The 20,545-nt window shown below is 39.3% G+C and overlaps 1 protein-coding gene across 7 annotated transcripts in view; it reads right to left on the bottom strand.

Moving 5' to 3' along the window:
- The window catches only part of PLD1 (phospholipase D1), a 219,636-nt gene that overhangs the window by 115,989 nt on the left and 83,102 nt on the right, over positions 1-20,545 (bottom strand). For 6 of the 7 annotated variants that reach the window (XM_087440028.1, XM_087440027.1, XM_087440030.1 and 3 more), the window contains 6 exons: positions 13,699-13,889; positions 13,322-13,449; positions 8,534-8,679; positions 8,209-8,314; positions 6,816-6,881; positions 347-405 (listed from right to left, as the gene is read on the bottom strand). In XM_087440028.1, coding sequence (XP_087296154.1) covers positions 347-405; positions 6,816-6,881; positions 8,209-8,314; positions 8,534-8,679; positions 13,322-13,449; positions 13,699-13,858 — 665 coding nt within the window. In that variant the 5' untranslated portion in view covers positions 13,859-13,889. The remainder of the gene's footprint in view (positions 1-346; positions 406-6,815; positions 6,882-8,208; positions 8,315-8,533; positions 8,680-13,321; positions 13,450-13,698; positions 13,890-20,545) is intronic. The other variant, XM_087440031.1, reaches the window with a different exon arrangement.

The following is a 20,545-nucleotide window of genomic DNA, read 5'->3' as shown; positions in this document are numbered from 1 at the left end:
TACTCTCTTAGCAACTTTCAAATATACAATATAGTATACTTGATTTTTAATGCATTCTCCTACACATCATATTTACTACCTGTATTAAACATTCCTACTGTTGGGTTAGAGAAAATCTGTGCTGCAAGCACATGAGAAAGAGGGTGGAGCAGTTGCTACCCTTGTTTAATATGGCAAGATACTCTGTTTTGTATAAATACATCGCCTCAGTTGCTCTGACTGTCAGGGAGGAGAGAAGCTAGCAGGAAAGCCAGGTGAGCTCCACCACCACCGCATGCCGATAAAGCAAAAGATAAAGCTCATCAACATTCACACTTCTCTTTAAAGATCCAACACTGGAACTTACATGCCCTTTGGTCCCAAATCATGGATGAAAGACAGCTGGCTTATATCAAGGAATTCTGTCTGAAAAGAGGCCAAAAATCCATACTTTAGAAAGTCAGGAAAAAAAAGAAATTTATGCATTCAAAAAACCACAGGTGAGATACTGCTACGTGTAAATATTTTTGGGGTACTCTACAGACGACACAGAGCAATAACAATGGTATTGCCCTGAAAGAGTACAGATCAGAATTATATCCATAATTAAAGCACAACCAAGAAAGTGATGTGTGCTCTAAGATGTAGAGACAAAATGCTCAAGAAGGTCGTGGAGAGAGAATTTACTCCCAAAATTCTTCTGTGTTTGTTTTTGTTGTTGGGGAAGGGGGATTGTGTAGCCTAGTGTACATACAAATAATAAAAGATTGTGTGAAGTGGGTGATGTTGGTGCCAGGTTCTGGAAGGTGGACTGGACTTGGCATGTGGCAATGGGAGATGAAGGGGTAAATAGACCAGGAAAGGTGTAAGAACGTTATAGGACGTACAGTTGGGTTAGAGTGAGTAAGATGAAGGACAGTAATGGAAAATGAAATGGCAAAGTAGGTTGAGGGGAGATTCGGGAGGTCTTTGAACATCAAGAGTACCAGAATATTCTAACACAAACTAATAATAATATTATGTAATTATAATATAGAAATAATTCTACTTTAGTGAGTAGAAGAGAAAGAGAACTTCAGGCCCACTTTCACTGTATAGATTATGAGAAGATTAAAAACTATAAATATTATAGTAACAACATCAATGGCTAACATTTACTGAATGCTTAATATCTGTTGGCTCTGTACTAAGCATTTTTCGCACATTATTTTAAACCTCTTTGAAATAGGTGTTATTTTTCACATTGTACAGAAGAGGAAACTGAAGTTTAGAGCAGAAGTAAGCAAACTTTCTCTGCAAAGCGTCAGATAGTAAATATTTTAGGCTTTGTGGACCATATAGTTAAACTACTGTAGCAAGAAAGCAGCCATAGACAATACGTAAATGAATAAGCACGGCTGTATTCTAATAAAATTTTATTTATGCATACTAAAATATGAATTCAATACATTTTTTATGTCATGAAATATTATTCTTCTTTTGATTTTTTTTCCAATCATTTAAAAATGTAAAAACTATTCTTAGCTCACAGACCATACAAAACAAGTTGTGGGCTGGATTTGGTCTGTGGGCCATAGTTTACCAACCCCTGACTTGGAGAAGTTAAGTAAATTGTCTGAGATAACATAATTAGCAAGGGGAAGAATCAGAAGCAGGTCAGACCAGTCAGTATCCTCAAAACCAAGCTGCAAAAGCAAAAAGTCATTCAAAGTCATATCTTACTCAAATTGGGCACCTTTATTCTAGCAAGGTGAGTGCTAGATGAAAACGTGGAGGCATAGAGGGGAAAACCAACGAACATGATGTCATTCTTAGCATATGCAGGAGTTTTATCTTGTGTATTTCTTGAAACAACTAGAGTTAGACATTATTTCATTCCCAAATTACAGAATTTTCTTTAAAAGCAGCTACAGTAAGCCCAGTTCCGCCAATGGTCATAGACCATGTCAAGAACAGCCTTAATAGAAAAATTAAAGGCAAAAAAGATATGTTCCTGGCATCAGGAAGCAGAGGGGAGACCAGACATGGGAAACACTCCACATCAACAAAGTTCTGTGGGAAGAACCTAACAGTTACTGTGAAAGTAGTTACAGAGTTACAGAGGGAAGGTGACCACTGCCCAGCTGATGTGACATCTCAGAGGAAATGGCATTTGATCTGGGCTTATAAATGGGATTAATAAAATGAAACATAACAGTTTTCCTTTAAAGTTTTGCATATGTGATTGGAAATACTTAATCTTAACCTGTAAAAAAAAATTACAAATCTCTCAGACCTATCAGTCCTTGTGAGGTCCAATTAAATGCTTGCATATCTTTCTTAGGGTTATTTGAGGAAGTATTTAAAAGTCAGAAGGACTTTTAAAACTGCAAATCAAACATATCCTCACATAGCATTTTTTAATAAGAATTTTAAAAGCCAAGGCCTTTACATTTTATTTCTTGTATGAAACATGGTGATTCAGTACCATGGATTTTTTCTTTTTCTTTTTTTTGATGAGGAAGATCAGCCCTCAGCTAACATCCATGCCAATCCTCCTCTTTTTGCTGAGGAAGATCGGCCCTGAGCTAACATCCGAGCTGATCTTCCTTCACTTTATGTGGGACGCCGCCACAGCACGGCCTGACAAGCAGTGCGTCGGTGCGCGCCCGGGATCCGAACCCGGGCTGCCAGCAGTGGAACGTGCGCGCTTAACCTCTACGCCATGGGGCTGGCCCCAGTACCATGCATTCTTTATCTGATTTGTGGAAATGCTTTCTAACTGGAAAATGCATAGATTATTAGAAGTGACACTGCAGACTTTGAACCATAGAATCCAAAATGTTTTAAAATCCTAAGCCACAACTTCTCATTTTATCTCGGGGGAGCAGAGAGAAAATGTCAATCCTAGTTTACACTGGAAGAAACTACTACAGAGGTGTAACTAATTTATGCAAAGTCACAGAACAGGTGAATGAAAAAACAGGAAATGAAAAGCAAAAATCAAGGAAATCACTTATCTAACACCCGGATATTTTCTTATTCACATAGCTCTTATCATCAAATAGTTGACAACAGAAATATTCCTTGAAATAATTCAGAAATCATAACTTTAGAATAACATAACAAAATTGCTAAAAGTAAAGAATTTCATCTAAATAAAAGAAGTATACATCAGCAACGCAGAAAATTTTAAGTTGCGTATTAATATGAAATTTAAATTTATCCTAATGGTTTAGTAGAATTTGACTAAAGAAGAGAGTTAAAGAAAGAACTAGCCCTATTATAGAGGAAAAAAAGGTCTCTCGCAATAAACATTTTAATACAGATTTATTGGATTGAAAGTAAATGTGCCAAGGTCAATTTAGAAGCAAATCTAAATAATACAATTAAAATTTAAGAAGAATGTGCTGTCCAAACGTCTCAGTGCATCTTCAGTGATAAGAATTCCATTCTCCATTCGGGCAGATGATTCTCAGGAATAAAAATTTAATGAGCAATTTAGTCTGACAATATTCCATAGGGCTTATTGATCTCTTGAATAATGTACTAATCAATATCTTTTTTTCCAAAGGAACTTGTGAAAAGTACAACTAAATGTTAGGGAAACAGGGAAGCAAAGGGCTCTCATGCCAACGGACAAGCAACAAACCCTAGAAATTACTTGGCAATCACATACGCACTGCTTCTCTACTCATCTTGTATCAGAAGAGAAGGGGGATGGTCAGAGGCCCCTTTATTCCTGAGGTAGCAAAAATTCAAGCAAGTGGCGAAGTGGGAAATTCTCCCCGATAAGGAAGGCAAGAGTGTGGGGTTGGGCAGTGCCCTTGCAGTGGGGGTGGGAGGCAGGCTCTGTGGCACCAGGAAAGGCTGCCTTCCAGGTAAAACAGTTAACACAGATCCAGAGAGGAGAGGAGACATCTAAGCTGTGGAGAAAACTGAGAGGCTGGAGCAAGGCCCACCAACCTCCCAACTCTAAGACTCAATCATAAGAATGACAACACTTCCCTTAATTTGCAGATGCAGCTGTTTAAATCAGGACAGCTTTTCCCTGTTGGCACGGAAACACTGTGTGCATCTTTATTAATCTTTACCCACTCTTCCCCTCAAGTTAAAGTTATTCACTCTAAAAAACAAGGGCGAGGTGAACTCAGTATTATTGATTTGTGTGTGGGATGTTTATCTTCACATTCCTTATCTCCAAGATGGTGATTAGCTTGAAATCACCATCTTGGGGGTAAGGAATCTGAGCTACAAAACTCAGATGATTTACTTGAAATTAGCAATATCATCCCATCAGCTTAGGGCCTTCTCTTGGAAATTATGCATTTTGTTCCATTTCTAGATTTTAGAAAAATCTTCACTCAGAAAAAAAAGTACATTTACTGTTCCTACTGACTACTCCTTTAAATTCCCTGGAAGATAAGCATTTTTCAGTTATGAATTAAAATGCCCAGCTAGTGGGTTCGGTGCTGTAGCCAGCACGAACACAATTCAGAACATAAAAGGAATCCTGTTTGAGATTTTATGTTATTATACAATTGAGTAAATATTACCTTTTTTTTTTTTTTAACATATTTATGCCTTGAGGAGAGGCCAAATACATTTATCTTCATTTTACAAGTGAGTAAAGAAAATGGAATGAATTACTAATAATCTCCAAGGGAACTGTCTGATGTTGAATCCACTAAAACACTAAGAAGTTTTGCTTTTCAGAACCTCAAGGAAGGAAAAAAGGCATAAAAACAAAGGAAGTCTTCATAATCCCGGAGGAAAAGGTTGTCTAAGTACTAACCCAACCAGTGAAGTATGAAGTATGAAGAAAGAGCTGTCCATGTCTAATTTCATTGAAATTTTATTGAAATTAGAGACATGATCCTATCTGATTCCTTGATCTGTGACCCATGATCCTATTGGCTTAAGGATCCAAATTAACTTACAACAGGTTTTTTTACCCTTATAAAAATATGAATTAATTATGTGTGGTTATATAAAGATAACTTTTAATATGCTTCTTGCAGATAGGAGTTTTAATATTTCTCACAATTAGGAAAAAAGAGACACACACTCAATCTAATTTCACAAATATGAAGCTTATAAATGTAGAGTCTAGGCCAGACTACATTTAGTAGGAAAGGAAGAGAATATTAAAGAATTAAAGTAGATCAAGTTGTAGCTCATGCTTGAATCATTTTGGAGAATTCTGCTATTGGGGATAATAATCTAAGTAGCCATCAAAAATGAGGAGTAACACATAGTAAGTTGTAACCAGGTTTTCCCAACCAAAGGAAATGTTTAGAAGACATTCTGGAACTCCTAAATACAATATGGCTCAATTTTGGAAAGATTTTTATCATTGGAAAAGAAATTACAATGAACATTTAAAAAAATGTAAACATTCTTTGATCAACGTTAGAATCCAAAATGTAGTAACATACGTAGAAAGAGAAGACCGAACTCAGCAAGTACTGTTCTACAGCCAAAAGAAATAGTAAAAATAAAGTCACAGGCAGTCAGAAAAGTAACTGACATGGAAAATTATTGCATACTGGTACAAGCACACATTCAAATAATTCTCTATTAAGGAAAACAGTGTGTCTGATTTCAGAGACCACAACAGGAGGCAGCATTTTTAGTAATAATAACATTGTATTCTTATTCTCTTCATTCTTTCAAAGACGCACGTTCCTAAATCCTAGAAGGGAAGAAATCCTTCCCATCGTCCTTCTCTTGACATCTTCTAGTTGGACCCGAATTGCTGGTTTCCTGGGGAAACTCTTCTCCAGGTTTTGAAACCACAGAAGCTCCCTCAACTCCATGAACATCACAGTGTAAGCTGCTGCAGAAGGTGGGCCACGGCCTGGCCCCGGGTCAGTTGTGTGCAAAGGGGACCAGCTGGGTGCATGCCCCAGCCTCCAAATAATACGCTGGCAGAGATCAAGCAAGCAGCAAGTCACCAAAACACTTCAAAGAGTCAAGGCGTTCTTGCTTCTTCTCCTAAATACACAGAGGGCTTCCCTCTTTATGTGTTTACGTGATGCCATTCTCTAAACTAGAGGCCAGATCATAACCACGCCTACTCTTCAGTTCTGCACATACACCATATGCATACATTCAACCCCACAGCAATACGGTTTACACACAGACACAAAAATACAATAATCCAGTGCATTCTCAGTTATCTGGACCTCTGGATAATTGAAGGCTAACTCTTTAAAAACACCCCTCCTTCCAGGGCCTCTAAGAGGGCAAAGCTCATTGGTTTCTGACCTCTTCTGTAAAGCTCACTCCCTCCTGCTTGCTGGCTGGGTGCCTCCCAGCTGCTTCTAAGCCCTACCACCTCTTCTCTCTTTTCTCTGATTTCCCAAGAGTTTTCTCTCTCCCTAGCTTTTCCCATGCTTCTCACTTTCACATGAAAACACAGGCCTTTTACAGGCTTCACAGGCCAATCAGATGGCAATCGCAGCACGCCCTGTATAATCTGTGGGTATTCAACTCTGCCCAACCGTGTTCATCAACGTTTTCTCTTCAAGGTTAGAAATGCTTTTTAGCATTATTCTGGAAGCCTGAGGAGAGAAGGAGGTTGATTTCTAGATAATCTATCCTGTAGCAGCATTTCAAGTTCATCTAAATCTATTGTTATAGACATATTAATTGTTACATTCAATATTTGAAAAACAGTATCACCATAAATTGGATCCTTGCTGTCAAATCAATTTTGTATTCATTTATCTTAACTCAAGGAGTAATGCAAAAGTGGACACAAGCACTTGTGCCAAAAAAATGATTCAAAATTTAGCTGACAATTTACAATTTCATAAATTAGTCCAAAATTTAAATCACTGAATAGTACTTACTGTTGCATGATAGTTTCTATACATGGGCATTTTTAGTAACTTTGTCAAGTAATCTTCCAGTTGTTTCTGTAATGCAAATATTTTAGATAAGTGATAACATCATCATACTTACAGAAAAAGTTAAACAGTTAGTGACAATGATGTGATCATTGTTCCATCTTAGCTTCTGTAAGTTACTCAAGTATTTATTAATATTATCACTAGACAGGGAATCCTGAATAGCATTAAGGAGTTATTTCCACAGTTCCCTTGAACGATTATTTAAATCTCTTCTTACCATTTAATTTTTCACATTCTTAGGTTTTTACAAACTGCTGACAAGGTCCAAGCTGTATATTCTTTTAATCTTCCATAGTTACTAGCACAGGACCTGCCCATAGTAGGTGGTTTTAAAGCATTTGCTGATTTTTATCGAAAACCTGAATTTCCTCAATTTTAACACTGAATTTACTGGAAGATATACTACAATTTTTTAACAGCTTTTCAGGGATAAAAGGAGAGAGGCTAAAAAAAAAAAAAGAGACTTTCTAGTAAGTCGTACCCTGATTTCAAAAATGTTAAATGTGGGAGGGGGAATGTCAATCATATTGACTATGATACGCGCTGTTGCAGAAAGTATTAAAGCCATAGTTTATCATTTTCAACTGGACTCATATATGTACACAGTAACCCAAAACTGCAGACTTTTATATGTCTTGGTATGCTGGAAAATATTTATTCTGGACCCCCAAAAAGATTTTAAACAAGGTGATAACTACAAAGGAGAAATCAAGTACCTTCAGAACATAAAAGTTTCAGATTACAAAACAGAACTGATATTTTCTTAATTTTCTAGTAAAAAAAATTAATCTTCCACCCTATGCAGCACCATATCACCGAAGCAGAGCAGGTAGAAGTGTCCTTCCTCCTGAGGTTTCTGTCTTACTGTTGTACATGTCTGTACTCTGTCCCACTCTTCTCAGACCCTAATCACCCCATCTATAGTTTGGGAATGAGACTTTACATTTATTTAGGACAAGCTCCTACAAACATTGAAACAAACATATGCAAATATATGATTTTAAAAAAGCAGATCTCAAAACGCTCAATGACGAGCTCGATCTTGACTCACAAGGAGCCCAAGAAGGGTTCCGGCAGGGAGGATGGCTTCTATAACGTTGCTCCTAACAAAGAACACTCTTCCTCTTCCGGGAAAATGCAACCTCCCCAGGCTCAGAATGGCTTGGGGAAGAAGGGACTGCCTAACTCGTTCCAGAGAAGCTAAACCAGCCTGGGTGATGGATCAGTGGGTGAGAGAAGGTGTAGCCAGGCCCACCTCACCCCTCAGTAGATGCTCTATTTCTACAGTGCTGCAAAATTATGTTCAGAACAACAGAATAGTGAAAGGACTTACCCTTCTACCAAAGAATTGTTCTTCTCTGATCATGTTTTCTGATGAACGGGGCAAACTCGGCATCTCTCGAGGCTCTTCTTTTACATTCTGTCTTCTAAATGTGTGTCTAAAACACATAGACACACACACAGTGCAAACACTTACTATATTATTCTTTGAACCATAACTCTCATAATATCTTTCATAAGATGGCTTATTTTTAGAAGAGTCTATTTAATAGAAAATATCCACCAACAATGGACTAGTTAACCCATAATATGAATGAAATACTCTTTCCACCCAACTTGTATACTGGGATAACTATAATTAATTCTGAAACAGTTACCTCCTGGTGGGAATGGGGATTCGGATAAAGGCTTTGTACTTGAGCAGCTCTCTGTGAAATTCTTGAAAGTGCTTAAATTTCCTCTTAACTTGCCATTTAAATTCCCCATGTGTTAACTCAATAGTGTAAAGATTGGTACTTGGTACCTACAGTGATAAATAAAAATGGTTGTTATTTTAGATAACAACAATAATTCTAAAATCTCTCAATGAACAATAGCTAATTAACAAGTAACACAGAATTACTCTTAAATCCAACCTATTTATTTTGTGTAAGTAGTTAAGCAACATGTTTTCAAAAACAAGTGATTACAGAAATAATATTCTCTTAAATGTTCACCTTATAATATACATAAGACAAACTCTGAATCACACCAAAGACAAACTCCCACAAATTGTATTGTTCCAAACACACACACACACACACACACACACACACACGCACACCTGAAACAAGAAACCAGGTAAAGGAGACAATAAATGAAGGCCCTAATTAGCCATCAGGGGGTTGTCCAAAAGTATAAGCAGTGAACAGAAATTGGAGGGGGTGAGAGGGAAGAAGAAACGGATTCCAGGAGCACCATCTTAGCCCACTTCTTGCCCTTCACAAATGACATTAATGCCTTCTCCTTCTGAAATGCATTCCAAAGTCCATCCCATCTACAACATCTCCCTGCCCTGAAACACCACAAGTGACCAGGATGATTAGAGGGAAAAGAGCAGAAGATCTTCCCACACATAAAGTATTTCCCCCAACTACTTAACCAAAATGAATCTCCATTTAAAATTTTTAAAATATTTCTTATTAAATTGCAAATATGTCTTGGTGACTAGTACATTATTTCAATCAGAAGAGCTAACAGACCTAGTGGATAGGAGTTTTGATATCATAGAAGGTATCAGAAGATGGCGGGATATTTATGAAGCACAAGAGATCTTGAAGGAAGCTACCATGGTGTGTGTTTTGGGAGTGGGTAGCGGTCACTCTGGACCACCTAGAGGACACTAGCCCCTCCCGGGAGATTTAGGCACCATGGGTGTTGGGGGTGGGAGAGAGTAAATGTCTCCTACTCTGATAGTTTATCCAGGCTCTGGTGTCAGCATCCCCATGGGTGATTCTTGGCCTGCTACCATTCATTCCTGACATTTGGCATATTTTGCAAACTTCTAAAGCATGACCACTCTGTGTAGATGTGGTATATAAACACAAGTGTGAGAAGCAATGCAACTTGTGCTCTTAAATCTGGAATATAGCCCTATCCCTGGTAAACATTCAAAATAGCACTTGCTTAGCTTCTAGTTAGGATCCATGATATAGTTACTACAAACAGAAGTTGAAGGAACCCAGTTCTGGGGTTCAATACAGTGATGCATCACTTAATGACAGGGATACATTCTGAGAAATGCATCATTAGGCAATTTCGTCATTATGTGAACATCAGAGAGTGACGTGACACAAACCTAGATGGTATAGCCTACTACACACCTAGGCTACACGGTACCAATCTTATGGGACCACCATCGTACATGTGGTCTGTCGCTGACTGAAACATTGTTATGTGGCACATGACTGTTTAACATGCTGGCCTTTACCTTGGCGAACATTGCAGGCGTCACCCTGCATCATGTTTCACAGAGAAGGATGCAAGAAAACATAGAGTGGCCAGAAACTTTGTATTCAAATGAAAAACACTCAATTTAAGATGAGCCAAATAAACAAGAAAAATTATACAATTCAGGCAAGCTGCCACGTTTCCTAGGATTTTACTTCCCGATCTAAGAAAACTGAATATCTGCAAAATGTTGCAAATGCCAAGTTTTATCCCTCACACATAAATTATAAATTTCTTAGCAATTGCGAGGCAGTATGGTACAACGGGGACATCTTTTTGGAAGGTTCGCAAGGTTTGAAACCCTGTTGTGCAGCCTATCAGCTGTGAAACCTCAGTCAAGCGTCACTTCTGTCAGACAACATCCCAGCAGAATTATTGGAATTCTTTGGAATCGGAATAACTTGAGGGGTTTTAATAAAGGATCCTCCTATGAAGGCGTAATATAGGGGTAAGAGAGGACGGTAACCTGGGACTCGTGAAGCCATGCCTAGTCCTGAGGGGACAGGAGGCGGGACCAGGTGCTGGAACAGGAAGGAGAGAGCCATGTGAAGGGGGCTGCGTTGCGGGGAAGGATGTCGCTGGTCAAGGGACACAGCCGACCCAGGGTGACCCCAGTCTCCTCTCTGGGCTCTCCATTGTCTGAGTCCTACCAGAGGACGGAGGCAAGGGAGCCCCCAGGAGCAGAGAGCAGGGTGGGAGGGTGGGAGGAGGAGCTGCAGGAGCAGGCGGAAGATCTCCAGCCCGGGCGGGCGGGGATAGCATCTGTCTCACCTATTGTCATGAGAGTGAAAAGTCAGTGCCTGCCACAAGCTGGCACATGGAATGCACCCAGTAATCAGAAAAAGGGTCCTTCTCATCTGCCTAGAATCACATTCAAACTGCGTGAATTTAGTTCATCTTTCTTAGGAAACTAAACTAACTCTAAGTAGCATACGGATGCTCCTTAGCTTGCTCACACTGACGAAGATTTAAAACAGAACCAGGGCCAGCCCTGGTGGCCGAGTGGTTAAGTTAGGTGCGCTCTGCTTTGGCGGCCCAGGTCCGGTTCCTGGGCGCCGACCTACACCACTTGTCTGTCAGTAGCCATGCTGTGGCAGCAGCTCACGTCAAAAAATAAAAAGAGGAAGATTGGCAACAGAGGTTAGCTCAGTGTGAATCTTCCTCAGCAAAATAAATAATAAATAAATAAATAAATAAATAAATAAATAAATAAACAGAACTGAACCAAACTCAGTTGACTAACAGAAGAGTATGAGCAAAGAGAAGTTCCTGGTTCAGTGTCTTGAATATTTGTCTTCATGAATAACTTTAGGAGATACCTAATACTAATAATACATAGTATTATACAGTGTCTACTTGTATAATATGACATATAATATACTTATGTAATACAAGTATAATTTTATTTGTTTATTTTTTCCCCCCCAAAGCCCCAGTAGATAGTTGTATGTCATAGCTGCACTTCTTTCTAGTTGCTGCATGTGGGACGCGGCCTCAGCATGGCCGGAGAAGCGGTGCGTCGGTGCACGCCCGGCATCCGAACCCAGGCCACCAGCAGCGGAGCACGTGCACTTAACCGCTAAGCCATGGGGCTGGCCCTGTAATACAAGTATAATACTATGTATTATTACCACTAAATCCTCATAACAAACCTATAAGGTAGGCATTATTGTATCCATTATTCAGATGAGGAAACTGAGAGGTCAGTAACTTGCTGGAAATCACAAAGCAAAGACAGGAATTAAACCATGCAATCTGGCTCTGGAATCAGTGCATTTAACCCCCACGTGTTATCGCCTTTCAATCTAAAAGCTGGCAGGCAAAATAAGAAGGCAAAGGTCATCTTAAAGACGTTTCCAGGCGGTGGTGCTCAGCGGCATATCAGGGAGACGTGGAACCAACTCACAGGAAGAGCCTAAAGGAAAGGCTGGACACCAAGTAGGTCGGGACACAGCACCAGGCAAAACCATCAGGACCAAGGCAGCGAGTGCCACCTTCCAAAAGACGAGGAGGAAGGGAAACAAAGCCTGCCCCAGCTGAAAGGTTATTGTACACTTCCCTGGGCAGGAGCCAACGGCGGCCTTACTCTGCCATGGCCAGAGCTTAACCTGAAGGGACAAAGGCCACCAGCCTGAAGCAAAATTCTCTACCCATCAGACTTGGCAACTGCAAAATCCAGGCAGTAACAGAGCAAACACAGCTACCCTAACAGTTTCTTCTGGTCCAGTCGTTTCAAAGGGTGCAGCTTTGCTTGATGAAAACATTTTATTTGCATTGTCTTTCAGCACTCAAAGAGAAGACACATGGAGGGGGCCTAACAGACAGCTGCTGGGAGCAAATCAGAGAGGCAGGGTGTGCTAGCAGAACCTCCCAGCAGCACTTTTGGGTAACGGTGCTGGCCAATCCAGCATCCTGGCTTTTTTTCTTTCAAGAGCCAGGTAGCATTATTATTTTCTTGCTAAACAGGTATTAGGAAAGCTGAACTTTTCCTTGGCCTAACCTGACATTCTAGGTGGAATGGTGATGCCCCACGAGTCCACATTAAACAGAAAATTGGGGAGAGAGGAAGACTAGGAGAGGCACTTTGCAATTTATTAAACTTAGAAATGGCCTTAAATGCCTTTTTTATTTCTTTATTTTTTTAAATTCTTCCCTTTATTTTATTTTATTTTTTATTTATTTTATTTTAATTTTTGCGAGGAAGATTGGCCATGAGCTAACACCTGCTGCCAATCTTCCTCTTTTTTTGCTGAGGAAGATTGGCCTTGAGCTAACATCCATGCCCATCTTCCTCTATTTTGTATGTGGGTCACCACCACAGTATGTCTTGATGAGTGACGTGTAGGTCCGTGCACAGGATCCGAACCTGCGAACCCTGGGTCGCCAAAGCAGAGCACACGAACTTAACCACCACGCCACTGGGCCAGCCCCAAATGCCTTTTTTAAAGAAAGTATTTTCCAGAATGGGGAAAGACACCTATGAGAAGAAAGACTAAATGTGAAAGAAGCAAAAACTTGAGAGGTGATAAGGACTTGGAAGTGATAAGCAAATAAAAAGTCATAGAAAAACACAGTCATAGTGAGGAGGAAGAAAAATGGAAGTCAATGTGTTAATTCATATATATTGACATATATATGTATTGACAAATTCAAAGTGACTCCACAAACGTTCTGACCCTTGTCGTAGATGTAAAGCGCTCCACTTCCAGAACCCGGGCTTTTATTGGACAGCCAGAGAGATATGTCTGTATATTTGGCTCCTTGAATCCTTGAGTCTTATAAATAACCGAGAAAGGGATATACACTAAAAAATAAATAAATAAAGTTATTGCAAGAATACAATGATATTGCAATGATAATACAATGATATTTCACGAGCATCTTTTTTAAGAATCATTAATGTGCTACAGTGAGAAAACAGCTAATGAAATGGTCTCAGCCCAGTGTTAAGACAACATTGTACAATCAATCATTGACTGGTTATTTCAAATCTGTGCTCTGCCAGGCAACCCTGATCAACTCCCTTCTCTATGCTCAGACCATCAGTCTTTACCTTCCTGTATCTTGGGATCGCCGGGAGACACATCATAATCCACCTCCTCTCCCTCAAAGTGGAGCTCCCGCGTGTCCAGATTCTCTATCAAATTACTCATGTCAGCAGCGATTTTCCTCAGTGCAGAGGTATTTACTCTTGGCTCATTTTTCAGTGACATGTTGGCTTCGGATGGGGTAAAAGCAAAGAGACTGGGAAAGAAGAAAGGGGTCATAAGGACTTATTATTTTGGTCCAATAAAACTCTATTCTACAATTTGAACTCTGGCTTAGATATGGAAACAAGTCAACCAGCTCTGTGTGAGCCCCGGTTATTGTAAACAACCTTTTAACTTACTTTCCTGTTAACATTTAAATGATTCCTAGCTTGTAAATTAAATTGTAGTGAGATACTTAATCGTAAACAAGCAAGAAAATAAAATACCACCTTGAATAAATGCCAACATATCTCTCATCCAATTTTACTAACTTGGATAACTGAGGAGAGACTCAAGGGAGATTGGTTTGGGAATGGTTATTCAGAGAAAAGGAATTGATTCTTTTTTTTTTTTTTTTTTTTTTTAAAGATTTTATTTTTTCCCCCCAAAGCCCCAGTAGATAGTTGTATGTCACAGCTGCACATCCTTCTAGTTGCTGTATGTGGGACTCGGCCTCAGGATGGACGGAGAAGTGGTGCCTCGATGCGCACCCGGGATCCGAACCCGGGCCACCAGCATTGCAGCGCGCGCACTTAACCACCAAGCCACAGGGCCGGCCCGGAATTGATTCTTAACTCTAATAAATACATGGAAAGAAAGAATATAATAAAATACGTAACTTTAAATATTCTCTAAAGAAAATTTAGTGCATTTTACAATAATTTCAATATGCAGATTTAAAAATATTTTTATGATAGCATAACCTTTCTACATTCCCTCTTTTGAGATGTGAAGTTTTGCCATGACTTTACATGAGTTATAATGACATACGTGTCTTGAAAGGAAATTGATTAGTATACCTATTCCAAAAGAGACCAGAGGTGTTAGAATTATACTTATCTCCTTTTTAAAGACAACTGGTCCTATTTCATTCCAACATTTAATAACACAAGTCGTTGCACATCAGTACCCAGGAAAGAAGAGTTCATATAGATTTTATTTTTCGTTTAAAATACTGAGATTTAAGCCTTGAGTACTGTCATCAGAGTTGGATGAAAAATCCGTAGTGCCTGAAATAAGCTGCTACAACGAGGCCTTAAAACGGGGGATATTTATACCAGTAACTCCTCCCCACATGTTCATTAATTACTGCAAATCACAAACATTGACTGAGCATCCACCATTCACTCACTGTGAGATGCAGTGAGTGAATACATCAAGACGAATAAGGCTGGCTCCTGTGGTTAAGGGGCACCTGCGGTGGGTGAGGGAAATAAGCTACATAACTCCACGGTCATCCCTGGCCTCCTCCAAAGTCTTGGCCTTCCTGAGAAGGGCATGTGTTGAGTGCAAGACACTTAGCTGGGTTCTCTCCCACAAGTGCTACCAAGAAGCTGAGGGGTATGTGGGAAACGCCAAGAGAGCCTGAGGCAAGCCTGGGCAGCCCTTATTGTAACTCAGTGTCTCTAAAACCTGTACTGCTGTGTCTGATAGAGAGAGATCTTGTTTGGAAATTCAAAGATGGGGGTAGAGGAGAGCGGTTCTGGTTTGGCCAGAGATATATAATTAACATAACTAAGTTCGCTGTGAACTATGCAATCAATCATGTTTCTTTCTTCATGTTGGCTGTAAGGAAGCTTGGAGCCAAATCTGTAGCCTACTATTAGCAAAATATAGGACTATCCTTGCCTATATCACTTCCCTTCAATTTTCTTTCCCACTTCTAATTTATATTATAATAATAGTTAACCTGCACTGATTGCTTAGTATGCACCTGGCTTAGTGATAATCCTTTATACTTGTTATCACACTTATTATCAATAATAAATCTATGAAGCCTTGTTATTTCTATTTTGAAGATGACAAAGGTTTATCATCCCCTCTTTATAGATAAAGAAACGGAGGCATGAAGAGATTTTAGGTAACTTGGACAATCTGTCCAAGGTCACATAGCTAGTTAAGTGGTGGAGAAGAGATTTGAACCCAGGTCTCTCTGACTCAAAAGCCAATGTTCTCAACCACAGTTTTTATCTTACTGTCTATTTTTTATAGATATGTAAGTGCCTCTGGAATAGATGGAAGTTTTCACATAAACAAGTGCCCTGAGGCAAGTCCCTTTAGGAGCTGACTCAAATGGAAAGAATCAGAAATGAATTCCTTTAGCAGCTCAGCACCACAGGATGAAGCCATTTAAACTCTCAGGCCGTGGTTTCCTTCTCTGTAGATTAAGGAGATTGAGCCATTTCATCTCTAGGGTCCCTTTAACACCAACACCCTAACTGTAGCTAAAAGATGCTATAAAATTGTTTAGCCTCCCCTTATAATGAATTAATTTAACTCTAAACGTATCCCAAGAAATTCCCAAGTAGTTTTTTATATGAATATGAGAAGCAGGTGGCAGAATGTTTTCTAACCTGGATAAGATAATCAAGGTCTATTCAGCCACCATTGAGGAGCCATCCATTGCCTCTGGTCACAATCAAAATATTTATTTCCTTCCCTCTCAATTCAACAAACACTTCTTAGCTGTCAACCACGAGCCAGGTTTTGCTTTATTTAAAATACAAGTTAATGAAAAACTTAGAGGAAATGAGACAAGGAAAAACAAGTAAGAAATTACATCATATCATCTTTACTTGTAAATTTGTAAAGCCTTTAGGTATTTTCTACGGTTTAAACAGGCTTATGGTTAACTTTGCCAACTTTCTTAGCATAGCAAAGTTTAACAAAGGTTACTCCAAATGACTTTCTTTTTGGACAGTGTTAATGTTAAAAATGCATGTTAAATTTAAGATATACAGAGACCAAAGTAATCTACATACCATAAGAAAATTGGAATAAATAGTACTGAGTCACTGGATTAAGCTAAAATGAATATCTTATTTCAGATAGAGAGAAAAGAAGCATATAAACTTGAGAAAAACTTAAGGAAGAATGTGAAAAAAACCGAAAGGAATCCTCTTATTTATCCTCAAGTGTTCACTATGTGCTACGCACAATGTTAGCACAGTTATTTAATACTCACAATGATCCTACCTGGTATTTGTGATTATTCTGAAAGATTTAGTTAAGTAACTAAAAGTCCAACTCAACTAAAAGTTAAGTCCAACGTCACTCTCCCTGTGTCAGTGTTTAGCTTATAAAGCAGATTTGTCTGGTTCTGAAATCTCATGAACTTGGTTATAGAGGTTCATATTTATTGATTTTATTTTATGAGCTTGAATGTCTATAAACTTATCTTTTATATGACGTTTCAGTTCCATAACAATAAAAGATGTTCTCTATTTTAACCACCAAACCTTGGAAGGGATCCTACTAGCCCCACAGTCATTACAATTATGAAAACAACATACCCCGACAGCCTCTTAAATTTCTTCTTAGCCTTTTATTTTTATAGTTCATAATATTTTATAAGATCACATGGAATTTCAGTGGACCCAAAGGGTTTGCAGATTTGTTCGTGATTTTGTGAAGACTGTACTATTTAGTAATGGAAAATGAACCAAATGATGTGTCCATCACTGCCTTCACTTATGTTCACGGTTGCTTTGTGTTGACTGTTCATTCAAATTGTATTGCTGGCTTCATCCTTGAATATCAAGCTGTAAGGCCAGCTACACTTCTATGTTGTCAAATCTTCATTTATTAACCCATGTTTTCTTTCATCTAAAATAATCTATAATAGTGGGTGAGACGCTGCCACAGGTATAGCCCATCTTAACCAGCAATGGCATAAGACCTTCAGTGTTCACACTTGAGATAATGTAATTGATTTTGTTACCTCTTTATAAAATTATACTCAAAGATCATTATGTCTTTTGGTACCAAGTAGAGATGGTACCCATGAAGTGATAACAGCAGCTATGTTTTATTTCTGTTTGCATCTGTATCCAGGAAGTAAATAGTGCTTTTTTCTCTCTGGTGTTGAACACTAGAATTAAAAATCTTTGCAGGGAATATTTAATTACCTCCAATTATTTGATGGTGAAATCAGAGAAATCAAGAGTTTTCTTCTGATCTTAATTTTCAACATGATCAGGAAGGAGAACATCAAAAGGAGCAAATATTTTCCTTTCCAGATAAATATTATCAACTATAACAATTAATATTAAAATAAATATTAACATAAGCTAATATTTGCCAAGTATGTACTGTATGCCAGGCACTATATAAGAAGATTAATTGCAGGATCTCACTGAATCCTCACAACAACCTTAGGAGCTGGGTCCCATTGTTACCCCCATTTTTAAGATGAGAAGCTTGGAGAGGGTGGGCAACTTGCCCAGGGTCACATGGCTGGGAAATAATGGAGCTGGACCTGTCCCTGGCTGATCTGACTTCAAAGTCCAGCTACTTAACCAGCCAGAGGTGGGACTGATTAACCAGTCAGGGGTGGCAGGAGGGATGGACACTGGAAGACTTTTACTCCTTACTTTACATACTCTTAGAATAAGACAATTCAAAAAGGAACAACAACAAAAATACCTCAACATTCATTCCATGAAGATAACTGTGATTTACTTCTTGCTTCCCTTTCTAACAAAACATGCAAAGTCCCCCCATATTTTTTCAATACTTTATTCGTACTTACCAAGAGAAATAAATGCAATGGATTTCTAAACCAAAAATCATATCATAATGTATGAATGCGAAATGAATTATAATTAGATCATTTAAAACCAAACTGAGTCATGGGGATTTCCTGTTTTTCCCATTTTTCACTATGATGAAATTAATTGGTGGATCCATACTACATAACCTCCCAGAACACATTATACAGCAATGATTTGTACAGAACTAACATGACGCTTCCTGAAACGCAAAAATCATAAATGTAGACTCAAGACTGAACTCAATCTCTAGTGACATAGTAAGCCTTGGATAAATATGTTTCGAATTTAGCTGACTTTGAATAAAGTAACGTTATTGTCATATTTTACATTCCAGACTATATATTTTGAGAAAATAACACATCAAAAAAACCGACTCTTGATGTTTACATGGATCTTAGAATTTTTTAAAAGGAATATCAGTTCCACAAATGTCAATGGAGGGCTTATTACGAGCCTTGGACAGATAATTAAATGTCAGTGGTGTAGGGGACAGATCAGACGACCTAGGTTCATTTTATCCTTATTATCAGTGTAACCTGGCAACCCACAGCCTCCAGGCTTTCAGCGTCTCCTCTGTAAATGAAAACACTGCCGCCTATACTTCCTACCTTAGGAAGATGTGCCAGGCCAGTGTGATAATGCATATACATCTGCAGATGAAGGTAATCTAGGTCACTGATGTTATCTTTAAATCTATTAAAAGGTGACCCCTAAAAAAACAATCTTAGGAGAGTTTCTCTCATTTCAACATTTCTCAGGGCTGACAGGCTAGGAAATACCCAGCCTCTCATCTCTTATTTAGCACCCCAAACTAACGTACCATTGAGCAGCTGTCTTTCTGGCTAGGCTACTGTAAGAATGGCGCTCTCCCATTCAACCAGGCCTGAAATTTCTGGACTTGACTACACCAATTGCAGAGAAACCAGTAAGCCTTCCCCAGCAAACCAATCACCAAAGGCATTAACTAGTCAGACCCAGTGAATGCCCTTCCTTTTCCTTGCACATCTCCCCGTCCTTAGTGCCTCCTCTCCCCAGCTAGTTATGCATTACTTCCTTTGCATCCTCACAGCACTGTGTGGTTGGGTCCACTGCACTGACTCCTGCTCCCTTTAGGGTCCAGCCCCCTTTGGGACTTTGATAAAACCTATGAATCCTCAACCCCAGAAAAAAATGAACAGATGCTCATGCACAGTATTTTGCATATATTTTCTTAGGTTCATGGATGTCTCTTCAAGAGCCTTAGGTTAAGAAGCTCTGGCCAGGGGCCAGCCTGGTGGCATAGTGATTAAATTCGTGCGCTCCGCTTCAGCGGCCCAGAGTTCGTGGGTTTGGATCCTGGGTGCGGACCTACACACACCACTCATCAAAGCCATGTTGTGGCGGAGTCCCACATACAAAACAGAGGAAGTTCAGCACAGATGTTAGCTCAGGGCCAATCTTCCTCATCAAAAAAAAAGAAGCTGTCTATTGAGTTGCTGAGGGCTTTTCATGCATCAATCTGTGTAATCCTCACAACGATGTCATGAGGGAGGTACTGTCATTATCGCCACTTTACAGAAAATGAGACAGGCTGACAGAGGAGACAAAGTTAGAAAGTTAGTAAGCCAGCTCTCAGCATAGCTGTGGCTGACTCTAGACCCACATGCCTGTTCTGCCTCTGTCTCCACCTGCACCCATGCCAAGAAAAGGAGACGCTCTGTGACGTGGAGTTACAGTCCCTTCTCCTGCCCAGAGCCTTTGAGTCCAGACCTTCTTTACTTATATGGTTCCAAGAGATAGAAGTTTGATTTGCAAACACTATCCTCCCTCTGAGCTTCATATCCAATCTGATCTTGAGGCTCCCAGTGCCCAGCAATCTCCCACTTACTTATCCTCCCTTCCTGGTTTCTACCAAGGCCTCCATTCGGCCTGACACTGATGCTGCTCTTCTCCCTGAGGTGTCAGGATTGGAGGTGATGGTGCTAAGCAAGCTGGACTCCCTGTGTCCACAGAACAGGAGTTGGAAACTATATTCTCTCTCTCTACCCTAGCTAAAAGCAAAAACAAATCTACAATTACATAAAGCAATTTTTAGAATGAAAATCATTTCTTTTTTTTT

The sequence above is a fragment of the Ceratotherium simum genome, chromosome 15 (genome assembly GCF_057802395.1).
Source record: "Ceratotherium simum simum isolate JZ-2026a chromosome 15, ASM5780239v1, whole genome shotgun sequence".
NCBI lineage: Eukaryota > Metazoa > Chordata > Mammalia > Perissodactyla > Rhinocerotidae > Ceratotherium > Ceratotherium simum.
This window is presented reverse-complemented; position numbering and strand designations above follow the sequence as displayed.